The 12,787-nt window shown below is 45.4% G+C and overlaps 1 protein-coding gene across 3 annotated transcripts in view; it reads right to left on the bottom strand.

Annotated features, from left to right (window-relative positions):
- The window catches only part of SMARCC1 (SWI/SNF related, matrix associated, actin dependent regulator of chromatin subfamily c member 1), a 557,827-nt gene that overhangs the window by 407,627 nt on the left and 137,413 nt on the right, over positions 1-12,787 (bottom strand). For all 3 annotated transcript variants that reach the window (XM_029588188.1, XM_029588187.1, XM_029588189.1), the window contains exon 10: positions 8,804-8,922. In XM_029588188.1, the coding sequence (XP_029444048.1) occupies positions 8,804-8,922 (119 nt within the window). The remainder of the gene's footprint in view (positions 1-8,803; positions 8,923-12,787) is intronic.

Raw genomic sequence — 12,787 nt, 5'->3', positions numbered from 1 at the left:
ACCTTGCACTTATCCACATTAAATTTCATCTGCCATTTCGATGCCCAATTTTCCAGTCTTACAAGGTCTTCCTGCATTTTATCACAATCTGCTTGGATTTAACTACTCTGAACAATTTTGTGTCATCTGCAAATTTGATTATCTCACTCGTCGTATTTCTTTCCAGATCATTTATAAATATATTGAAAAGTAAGGGTCCCAATACAGATCCCTGAGGCACTCCACTGCCCACTCCCTTCCACTGAGAAAATTGTCCATTTAATCCTACTCTCTGTTTCCTGTCTTTTAGCCAGTTTGCAATCCACGAAAGGACATCGCCACCTATCCCATGACTTTTTACTTTTCCTAGAAGCCTCTCATGAGGAACTTTGTCAAACGCCTTCTGAAAATCCAAATATACTACATCTACCGGTTCACCTTTATCCACATGTTTATTAACTCCTTCAAAAAAGTGTAGCAGATTTGAGAGGCAAGACTTTGTTCCATTAAACCATGTCTTTCTATATTTTCTGTAATTTTGATGTTTAGAACACTTTCCATTATTTTTCCTGGCAATGAAGTCAGGCTAACCGGTCTGTAGTTTCCCGGATCGCCCCTGGAGCCCTTTTTAAATATTGGGGTTACATTAGCTATCCTCCAATCTTCAGGTACAATGGATGATTTTAATGATAGGTTACACATTTTTACTAACAGGTCTGAAATTTCATTTTTTAGTTCTTTCAGAAATCTGGGGTGTATACCATCCGGTCCCATTGGTTATCCTCCTTCCACCATGTCTCTGAGATGCCAATTAAGTCCTCCACTGTCCCATTGGTTATCCTCCTTCCACCATGTCTCTGAGATGCCAATTAAGTCTGATGTGGAGAGGTACATCCACCATCTGCTGGAGACGGAGAAATACTGATGGGCTGTCACCGCAGGAGTGTATCTAGGGCGACGTCAGCTTTGAAATCTGACTTTGTCTCCATCTGCTGGCAGGATCCTGAGTCCATCTGGCAACCTGCTAGGAAAAAGCCTTTGAGATATCACAAGAAGGAAAGGAGAGGTAGAACACTTCCTTTTTTATTTTATTTATTTATTTATTTATTTTAGAGCCCTGATGTGAAGAGGAGGCAAAATGAACCGAAGGGGTCATGGAGGAAGCATGATGTTTGCACCAATACATCCAGGGTTGCCAGGTATGAATGCGTCGAGCAATTTTGCATCAAGAACACTGATGGTGTTTGCAGAGAGGCATGCTTTGACCACTTTGATGCATTGTATGCCTCAATGCACCATGCACTGAGATCTTTTCTACAAGTACTGATGCTGTAAGTGTCGATAATGCCAATGTATCCTGAAGTTTCTTCAACACAAGGACAATCTCCGCTGAGTGCCTTTCTTTGAATTTTGATGCATATTGGCTTTCTAACCCTGTGACAGCTGGTTGGGAGGGAGGAGTTCTGGATGAGCTCCAGCTCAAGCAATTACCTGGAGTTGGGGGGGGGGAGGGGGGAGAGAAGACACTGCACTCCAAAGACATACTGAGGTCTCTTGCTGACTGATGTAGGTCCTCAACTTTTGCCACCCTGGATCTCTGTGACCACGGAGACAGAATGCAGGCTGGGTAGTTTGGCTGGTCATGGTCCGGTCCCAAACATCGATAAGTCGTAATCATCTATTATAGCCATTACATGACCGCAGGCACACGTTTTGAAGCCAATTATGGTGGCTTTCTTCTTAGCAAACATCACTTTGAAGAAAAGTTCTAGCAGGCCCTGTCTGTTGGTTTTCTTTCAATTTTTCAAAATTTTTTTTTGTAGCACTGAAAAGTGCTGTTGAGGCAGCGAGGCAATAATAAAAAATGGATGGTATTTGTAAGATGATAGATTATGAAAAGAAAAGACTAAGTCTTAGGCTGGTTTTTTATTCACTGTTTTCTATGATTGATTTACTATTATCTATAGTATTATTTTATAGTATAATATATATATTTTTTTTTTTTTTTTTACCAAATTATTTATTTATTTTTATTTATAGGTTTTTTTATACTGAAGTATTGGTGAAGGCCTTCACTCCGGTTTACATTTTAAACAACGAGATACAGAGAACAATCAAATGATAACTAATTTAACCTTTTCGATCAATTATATACTGTTAAAGACGGTATAGAAATACCTTAATAAATAATGTAGCCATCCGTGCTCTAGATCAGACAAAAAAAGAACTATGGAGGCTCTTAAGAGAATTCCTGCATGTGCTCAGTAGAGCTCAAAGTTCTGCTAGCTTGAAAATATGAGTCCGTTCGGTGCAGCCAGATGACATCACACTATAGATCATTACAAATTCAGCCTGCTTATTGATGGAAAATTGCTTGCAGGCTGCAAACAAAAGCAAGTTTGCTACTGTAAATGGTGTTTTCCGTGGATAGCAGGGTGAATTAGCCATGATATCTGGAGGAACGTCCTCTGGTCCTCTAGCTTTAGCTATCGCCTTGTCACATTGTTTCGCCGACTTCAGATCATTAGAGACTATCACCCCAAGGTCTCTCTCCTGCTCTGTACATATCAGCCCTACTCCCCCCATCGAATACAGTTCTTTCGGATTTCCACACCCCATGAGATTCAATGCCAAGAAGCGTAGAGACCTTGGGGTGATAGTCTCTACCGATCTGAAGTTGGCGAAACAATGTGACAAGGCGATAGCTAAAGGCAGAAGAATGCTGGGCTGCATAGAGAGAGGAATATCGAGTAAGAAAAGGGAAGTGATAATCCCATTGTACAGGTCCTTGGTGAGGCCTCACCTGGAGTACTGTGTTCAGTTCTGGAGACCATATCTCAGAAGGAACAGAGACAGGTCCAGAGAAGGGCGACCAAAAAGGTGGAAGGTCTTCATAGAATGACTTATGAGGAGAGACTGAAGAATCTAAATATGTACACCCTGGAGGAAAGGAGGAGCAGGGGTGATATGATTCAAACTTTCAGATACTTGAAAGGTTTTAATGATCCCAAGACAATGACAAACCTTTTCCGTTGCAAAAAAAATCAGCAGAACCAGGGGTCACGATTTAAAACTCCAGGGAGGAAGACTCAGAACCAATGTCAGAAAGTATTTCTTCACGGAGAGGGTGGTGGATGCCTGGAATGCCCTTCCGGAGGAAGTGGTGAAGACCAAAACTGTGAAGGATTTCAAAGGGGCGTGGGATAAACACTGTGGATCCATAAAGTCTAGAGGATGTGAATGAAGAGAAGAGGCAAGAGGAGGCTTGCTTGCGGGAATGACGGCTACTACCTGGAGATCAATATCCTTATTCAATAAACATACACACAAGTTATAATGCGACTCCAATATTGCTCTATGCTTCAACAGCAAGAGGAAATGTGGAAAAAAGGATTTGTATCCACAAAAAAGCAGGGGAGTAGCTGGCTTGTTACAGCGCTTACTACCCCCGAATCAATTAAGCCTGATACTTCACTTGCAATGCATATCCAACATAGCTCTCTGCTTCAACGGCAGAGAGAATGAAGAAAAGATGATTTATATCAGCATCAACCAACAAGGGATGAATTACATAGGCTGGGTAAACAAATAAGCACAGGTGTAGCTTGCTTGTTACGGTGGCTACTACCCTGAATCAATTAAGCATGAATCTTGACTTGGAATAAGTATCCAGTGCAGCTCACTGCTTCAGCAACAGAGGGAATTAAGTAAAGAGGATTTTTATTCAGACAACCAACAATGGCTGAATTGCACATGCAGGGTAAACAAACGGGAGTAGCTTGCTTATTACGGCGGTTACTACCCCAAACCAATTAGCTAGATACTTCACTTAGATGCAGCTCCAGCACTGCTGTCTGCATCGATGGTGGGGGTGGAAGGGAATTGGAACCAAAAAGTTACCAATAAGGGCCCAGACCTCAGCGGTCAGAGTAACAGATTAAGAAAACAAATAGGTGTGAAAGCTTACTGGACAGACTGGATGGGCCGTTTGGTCTTCTTCTTCTGCCGTCACTTCTATGTTTGGTAGCGGTTGTATAATCACCACATGGCTCCCAGCCTGCCTCAGTCTGATATCCAAGCTTGTGGTTGCACATTTAGGAGACTGTCCGTGGAGGCGGACGGGTTAGCATGGCTAATTCACCCTGCTAACCACGGAAAACACTGTTTATGGTAAGCAAACTTGCTTTTTTCCGCAGATAAGCAGGTTGAATTAGCCATGATATCTGGGGAGTCCCCAGCTGAAAGGTTGAGAGCCCTCTAGTCTCTGAGCATGGTACATAGACCAGTCTGGTTCCCGGGAAGGTGTGCTCAACCTGGCATGTCACTGTTGACAGTCTCTTTAGATGTTCCTGCCAAGAAGATGGCTTGGACCACCACTGTGTCTGCGGCCGCCTGCTGATTGCGGCAGTAGTGTGAGGTTAAAGTATGCAATGATGACCATGTGATGGGCTTGCATAAGTCCTGTATGGGTACTTCTCATAGGTGGGCAACAGAAGCCGCCATTGCCCTGACTTGGTGATCTCCTGCCAAAGTAGCTAACTTCTTTGCTCTTCTGTTGTAGCAGAACAGGATACATTGGGAGATCCATGACTTATCGTCCTCTTGGAGACTGGTAATCCAGAAGCATTCGGATTAAAGGAGATGAAGAATTGTGAGGCCCTAGATTCTGAATGTGTACATCACTTGTAGTAAGCTAAAGTACGTTTATAGTCCAAGATGTAAAGCAGTCTTTCAGTCTTGGAGTTACGTGGCTTTGGGAAGAAGGTTGGTAAGGTGATTGGTTAAGATGGAATGCTGACACCACTTTGAGGAGGAAGGAAGGGTGAGTCCTTAAGGTCCCCTTATCATGGTAGAACTCCAAGTATGATGAGTAGTGGGACCAACGCCTACAGTTCGCTCACCCTTCTTGCTGAGGTCAGGGCAACCAAGAAGCAGTCTTTCCATGAGAGATATCTCATATGGCTACTATCCATCAGTTCAAATGGTGGAAGCATCAATTGTTCTAAAACTAGGTTGAGATCCCATAGCACTAGCAGATGCAAATGTAGAATGCCGTTCATAAATCTTGATACGAGTGGGTGGAATTGCACCGGTGAGCTCTTAATGGGAAGGTTATAGGATGCAATGGCACTGACGTGTACTCTGACCGAAGCCGTTGCCAATCCTGTCCGAAAATGTGTGTGAAGTTCTCCAACAAACGCTCTGGCGGGCAGGAGAAAGGAGCTGCACCACTTTGAATATCTGGCCCACTTGGCTAGATAATTTTTCCTAGTGGAGTACTTTCTAGATGATACCAATACATCTTGGATTAGTGGAGGTAGATTTAGTTGTGTCATTACTGTCCTTTCAACCTCTACTTTGTGGGGCAGAGGAACTGGTGATTATGATGGAAAAGGAACCTTTTGTCCGGTGCTCGCCGGATACAGACTGGTGGGCGAGCTTGATGAGTGCACATAGAGCGTGGAAGTCACCCTGGAATTGTTAGAGCAAGACAGTGAGACATTGTCTCTTCTTCTCCCCTTTCAAAGTACGTCCAGTCTCCTGGCCGATCCTCCATGAACCGGACTCTCTTCCTCTGGCTATGTACAGCATCATCCGTCCACTGCCCCCATCTTTGCTCAGGGTATTCTTACCTAAGCCGATCTAAGGAGCCGGCTGCTGACAGGTCAAACCCCTTGGTGTCGGAGGATACGGCCAGTGCCGGAGGTCTTCCTACACTATATGTTCATGACGTATGGGTTGCATATCCAAGGGGGTGGATTCTGGGCAACTGGTAGTCATTTGTCAAGGTAGTGGAGCCATTATATCTCTGTCCACTGGGGTGGGTCACCATCCTTGCCGGATGTTTGGCAGGGACACTTGGGAATGATGAGGGCCCAGAAAGGCGTAGTGTGTACTGTGAATGGTGCTCATTGATCTGACTGCGTTGATATTGTTTGCGTGATTGACAGTGTAAATTTATGTCATAGTCAGTGGGCATGGGTTGAGTCTTTTTAGAATTCCTGCTGTGTCTTGGAGGAGGTTGGATCCGCATCCCTTTGTGTTTAGCACAGATTGCGCTGTCTGCCCTGAGTTTGGGTTTGCTGCAGCTGCTGACCTCTGGGCAGCTGGTATGACTGCGGGTGAAAGAGAGAGTAGGTCCTCTCTGTGCATGGTAGAGGGCATCCGCTGCAAAAAACTGAGTAGCTCCTTCTACCCGCTGGTTGTTCTCTCTGAAAGGTGAGGGACTGCACTGCGATGTTTTGTTCTTTCAGCTGGACTACTGTCTCCCTCAGCTTCTCCCCGAAGAGATTGTCTGCAATAGCTCCTGCTGAAGTTCTGGCTGATATATCGAACACTTCATAGATCCTATGGGAGTAAGTGGCTTAGGCTTCTTCCAGTGTGTGAAGCTGTACCCGCAGAGGATGAGTTGGATCAGCACTCTTTACCACAGGTTTCAAAGATTGGAGACACTCATATAAGTACTGAGTGATATAAAACTGATGTTGTTGTATCTTGGCATTCAACATCGCTGCCTGGAAAATGCACTTTCCAAAGTGTCTAGATATCTATTATCCTTTCCTGGAGGGGTGTGGAATGCAGCAGCGACTTTTTCGCTCTCTTCATAGCTGATTCCACTACTATAGAGGCATGGGGCAGCTGAACTATGTTGTAGAAGGGCGAGTCGCACATCCGGAACTTCATGGCTGTTTCATGAGACATGGTCGGTCCCGAGAATGGCAACTTCCATGCTCCGGTCATTACTTCGTCCAGTATTGCATGCGAAGGCAAAGCAGTTGGCTCCACTGGCATCTCCAATATCTTATGTATGCTCAGGGGTCTGGCACCTTCTTGATTTCCAAATTAAACACATTCCCCACCTTCTCCACAAACTTGGGAGTAGGATAAGTCTTCTGATGGGGAGATGGGCTGAGGTTGTTCCTCTGGAGGGTCAAAGGGATAGCCCGTTGAAGAGCCTGGCGATATGCAGGGTGACTCACCCCCCGACATTTGCTAGGACACGTCACTGGGGAGGCGCAGTTCTGGCCAGACAGCCTCCTCATCCCGCAAGGGTGGGCTCTGGTATCGAGGAGGGTGTCTCGCTTTTCACTGTGACCTTGCTCCACTGATGAGAAGAGCTGCGTCAGTAGTTGCGAAGTTTGTGCCACCGCCTGTGAGGCCAGGGTTCCTTGTGGTTGGCCCCTAGGGGATAATGCTGCTAACAGAATATCCAATCAGGGCCTGTGGGACGTGTGGGCACCTGAATTTTACGGGGCCCCTTCTTATGTCGTTCCCTTAAGGGCTCCTGGAGGCATGACCCCTCACGTCTGCGTCTCAATGCCATGGACAAATCTGAGCAGGCCCTTGACGAATGGGACGAGGCCACTGACGAGCTATAACACCAGGACGGAGGCCTGAGTCATGGGTGACAGGCCCTTATCCATTGGAAAGGTATGCGGGACGCGATTATCTCCATGTCCCTTTCTCTTTGATGCACCTCCTGTCAACATCTGATGCTTCAGGGATGGACTTCTGCGTCGGTGCTTCGACCCTACACCATGCTTCATGTCTCAACGCATGTGGGTCGGTCCAGCGTCAGGCATTGGAACAGTGCATTGATAGGATGCTTCAGTGCGGCTAGCATGAGCATCGATGCATCTGTGGAATGCTTCGGTGTGTCGGGCATGTGCATCGATGTGGCGAATGGGTGCGAAGCGCCCATTTTGCCCGAAACTTGCCTGGATTGTGGAAATTGTGGTTCCCCTGGCTCCTCCGGCGTCAAGGCAACATGGGCGCGCTTCTGCAGCGACCTTGGGTCGCCTGAAGGGTCCAATGAGGAAGCCCTTTTCACTCTCGAGTTTCCCAACTGGGTCCTGGAGAGAAGTAAGTGCAGCCTGCAAACTCAGAAGAACAAGACTGAGGAGGCTGGGAGCCACGTGGTGATTTACAGAGGCAGGCACACAGAGCAGAGGTCTGTGTGCTTTGAAGAGCTCCACCAAGTAGAGGACTGGAGGACGATCCCCCAGATATCATGGCTAATTCAACCTGCTTATCTGCAGAAAAATACCCATGCATGTTCAGAAAGACTTCTATGCCTCCTGAGTTCTGAGAGTGCATGTTCTGTGTTGGCATTCTATAGTGATATCAACCACTTGTGTAGCTGAATTTGTTCTTGCTTGTCCATGGAACTCAAAAACCTTCGACAAGTGGCTTCAAAAGTGAGCAAAATGTACCATTTTGCACAAGAAGAAAAGAGTGACTAAGGAGTTTCCTGACCTCAGAAACTTTTTACCTTCTCAACACTATCTGATGATATTACCCATAATACAAGAACATTTAGTGAGATTGAGAAGGAACTCCCTGGGGTATGAATACAGGTCAGGGGAGGACAGCATACATACATGATATTTTCAAGAGTAAGCAAAATTGCTTACCTGTAATAGGTGTTATCCCAGGACACAAAAAAAAATATGGTCTGAAAAACTGGAAAATATTGTGATGAACATTACTTTGTACTGCTCTTGTTGATGGGAATCTCTGCTTCAATCTTTACCTCTTTGTGCAGAATGACAAAGCAAATAAACTGGGGGTAAGTGGGTGGAAGTAGTGCTATTTTAAAAGAATTGAAATGCCATTTTCATATTAATAACTGCAGAAATGGGGAGTAGAAAGGGATGGATAAGATGCTAGTCAATATATGTAGAATATGACATTTCTAGGCCCTCTTCTAGATACACCAGAAAGAGCCGAGATTTCCAGCACATGGCTCGTATCACAATCTTAAAAAGAGCTTCTACATCTAAAAGTCAAGTGCTTCCATCTTGTGCTTTGTCCTAGCTCTTACCCTTTTTTCCCAGTCTTTTTCCTGGACTCCAATGGCGTAGAAGGTGGAGAAGGAGAGCGCTTTCTTTTCTTGGTACTAGCTGATGCCTTCCTGTCTCTTCTCTCCGGACTGCGTACCGGCTGCCAAAACAAAAACAAAGCATAAACCAGTGATGAAAAATTTGTTGCAGATACAAACAGTTTTAGTGGCACTCAAAAGGCATAAATTCCAAAATAAAGTCAAAGTGATAGGAGTACTCAAGAGGTTTGCCTTGTAGGCTTGGCTGGCCTCAGACTTACAGGATTTTTGCAGTGGGGACGTAACTGCCCAAAGAGAGAGACCTGGGGACAGTGGATATTCATTCCAATGTTTCACGTCCTCCCTATGATAAACCCCAAAGATCCCATCACCCTTCCCTAAACAAACCCTTACCCCCCTCCCAACTACCCTTCTACCTCCCAATCCCTGTGGTCCTCTTATCCTTGCTCCTCCAATCCAATCCAAGCCCCCCACCCCCCAGCACTCACTCTCCTTACCTGTCCTCAATTCCCAACTTCCTCCCACTAGTGGCCCAACTAGCAGGAGTAGAAGCAGTTCAGCATTTCATACCTTTATTTATTGCCTGTCCCACTAGCTCAAAATTCCAATTAGAACTATACTCTATGGAGCACAGTGTGGTAAAGTTCAGCAGCACCATAAACCATACAGGAGATGTGGCAAAACTGACAGGTATGAAGTGCCCAGTGCCAGGCCACTGGAGAGAAGGCGATGGCGATGTGTGATTTGGGATGGTATGATAGGGAGGGGGAAAGTGGAGTGCTTGGCACATGGGAACTGCAGGCGTAGGCTTCAACCTCCAGCAGCCTGGCCAAAATGCTCCCCTGCTAGAGACCCAAGCCTAGTTCATCAGCTCCTCCATGCCAAGCAAAATGTGTGTGCCAGAGCATGGTACACATGCTAGGATTACAAACCCCTTATCTAGAGTTCAGGAAACATTAGCGATACTATCATATTTATAGATAAACTGATACGTTGTAAATAATGTTTAAGCAACTGCTATACATATTTAGAGTTACCCTGATACCTCAGGGGTACGGAACTGTTTTTCACTGTGGAGGAACAAATCATATGAGAAATTAAAGATATTTTATTGCAGCCTTTGACCATAATCAGAACCCCACCCATTCTCATTCATGTTCTACAAGGCTCCATCCCATCATCCATCCTCTTCAACAGCTATACAATCCTACTAGGTAAAATAGGAAAATTAGTTCTTACCTGATAATTTTCGTTCCTGTAGTACCAAGGATCAGTCCAGACAGTAGGGTTATGTCTCCCTTCCAGCAGGTGGAGTCAGAGGTCAAAGTTCTAAGCACCTCCCATATCCCAGGGTGCCTCCTGCGATCCTCCAGTATTTTGAATAACAAAGCAGAACTCATGAATAAGGATAATCAATGACTAGATCAACTATATATACGAATAGAACAAATACATTACCTGAAAAAAATAACGTAACAATATTCAGAGCTTCTTAAATCATTGCATAGGAAAAATATAAAAAGGAAATCAAAATAAGAAATTAACAGTATTTAATAGTGAACTCTCCAGAAAAAAAAACTGGGCGGGCATCTGGACTGATCCTTGGTACTACAGGAACGAAAATTATCAGGTAAGAACTAATTTTCCTTTCCCTGTACGTACCAGGATCAGTCCAGACAGTAGGGATGTACCAAAGCTGCCCTAAATGGGGTGGGAACTGGAGAATCCCGCCTTCAGCACACTACTGCCGAAAGAGTCGATGTCTGGAGCGCGAACGTCCAAACGATAATGTTTGGCAAAAGTTTGCAAAGATTTCCAAGTCATCGCTCTACAAACGTCTTGAGGTGAAACACGACGACTCTCGGCCCAAGACGCCACCTGAGAGCGTATCGAATGTGCCTTGAGACCATCAGGAACTGGACAACCGTTACAAATGTATGCCGAAGCAATGGCTTCCTTCAACCACCGTGCAATGGTAGCCTTAGAAGCCTGATAGACCTTCTTAGGAGCGCTCCATAGAACAAAAAGGTGGTCAGAAAGACGAAAGACATTGTGAACTCTAAATAACGTAAAAGCACTCGGCGGACATCAAGTCTTTTTAAGTCTCGTGATTGAGAAGAAGATTTATCCAAATCTGGGAAGGCTGGCAATTCAACAGATTGATTGAGATGAAAAGAGGAAACCACTTTGGGTAAAAAGGATGGTACTGTGCGCAATGATATACCTGAATCTGAAATCTCAAGAAAGGCTCACGGCAAGACAATGCCTGAATTTCTGAAATGCGTCTAGCAGAACAAATTGATACGAGAAACACTGCCTTGAGCGTTAAGTCCTTCAAAGTTATTCGCTTAAGGGGTTCAAAAGGAGGAGCACAAAGACTACGAAGAACCAAATCCAGATTCCATGATGGACAGATAGCCCGGATTGGTGGTTTCAAATGTTTGACTCCTTTGAGAAAACGGACAACATCCTGATGCATAGCAATAGACACACCATTCTCCTTACCTCGTAAACAGCCTATTGCCGCAACTTGAACACGGAGCGAATTATAAGCCAGACCCTTTTTTAAACCGTCTTGTAAAAAAGCCAAAATGTCTACAACTGTAGCTCTGCGCGAAGACAACCCGGATTTACTACACCAAGCATCAAATACCTTCCATACTCTAACATAGGTGAGAGAAGTAGAAGGTTTTCTCGAACTAAGCATGGTGGTGATGACTGAGTCTGGATAGCCTTTCTTTTTTAATTGCCTCCTTTCATAAGCCAGGCCGCTAGACAAAAGTGAAACGCCTGATCGAAATACACTGGACCCTGTCGAAGGAGGTTGTTGAGGTGGCCTAGGCGGACTGGACCATCGATCGCTAAGTTGATGAGATCCACATACCATGGTCCGCGAGGCCATTCTGGAGCGACGAGAATCACCGGACCTTCGTGGGATTCTAATCGTCTCACGACTTTTCCTATTAGTGGCCATGGGGGAAACACATAAAGAAGGATGTCTTTGGGCCAAGGCAGAACCAAGACATCCACCCCTTCCGCTCCATGTTCTCTCCTTCGACTGTAGAACCGAGCCGCTTTCGTATTGACACGGGTAGCCATCAGATCTAACCTGGGTGTCCCCCACCTTTGAATGAGAATGTTCATTGCCTCCCAGGAAAGTTCCCACTCTCCGGGATCTAGATACTGACGACTGAGGAAGTCTGCTTGAACATTGTCTACTCCTGCTATGTGCGATGCCGCTAGACGGCGTAGATGAGATTCGGCCCAGGTCATTAGCATGTCTGCTTCTATGGCGACGGAGCGACTTTTTGTGCCTTTTTGTGCCACCTTGCCTGTTGATGTACGCTACCATCGTGGCATTGTCGGAGAGAACCCTCACCGACTGATGTTGAATAAGTGGTAGAAATCTGCGGAGTGCTAGTCGTACCACTCTGGTTTCCATACGATTGATAGGCCACTTGGCTTGTGAAGCTGTCCACCAACCTTGTGTCGAATGTGACTGGCATACAGTTCCCCAACCGAAAAGGCTGGCATCCATTGTCACTAATATCCACTGAGGAGGCTCCAGGTCCATTCCTTCCTGCAAGTGACGCAGTATCAACCACCAATTTAAACTGGACCGAGCCGGCTCCAGAAGGGGTAGAAGAAGATGAAACTCCTCTGACTTGGGGTCCCACCTGGAAAGCAATGCCCTTTGCAAAGGTCTTAGATGTGCAAAAGCCCAGGGGACCATGTCCAGAGTAGATGCCATAGAACCAAGAACCTGTAAATAATCCCATACCGTGGGTAAATTTAGATTCAAAAGCCGACGGACTTGAGACATCAATTTGATCATCCGGTCCTGTGGAAGAAAAACCTTTCCCACAGCCGTATCAAATCGAGCTCCCAGAAACTGCAAAATTTGCGTCGGGACTAGATGACTTTTCTTGAAGTTGACTACCCAACCAAGTATATGAAGATGCAGCA

Source organism: Rhinatrema bivittatum, chromosome 2 (genome assembly GCF_901001135.1).
Source record: "Rhinatrema bivittatum chromosome 2, aRhiBiv1.1, whole genome shotgun sequence".
NCBI classification, from domain to species: Eukaryota; Metazoa; Chordata; class Amphibia; order Gymnophiona; family Rhinatrematidae; genus Rhinatrema; species Rhinatrema bivittatum.
Note: the sequence above shows the minus strand (reverse complement) of the source record. Positions and strands in the feature narration are given on the sequence as shown.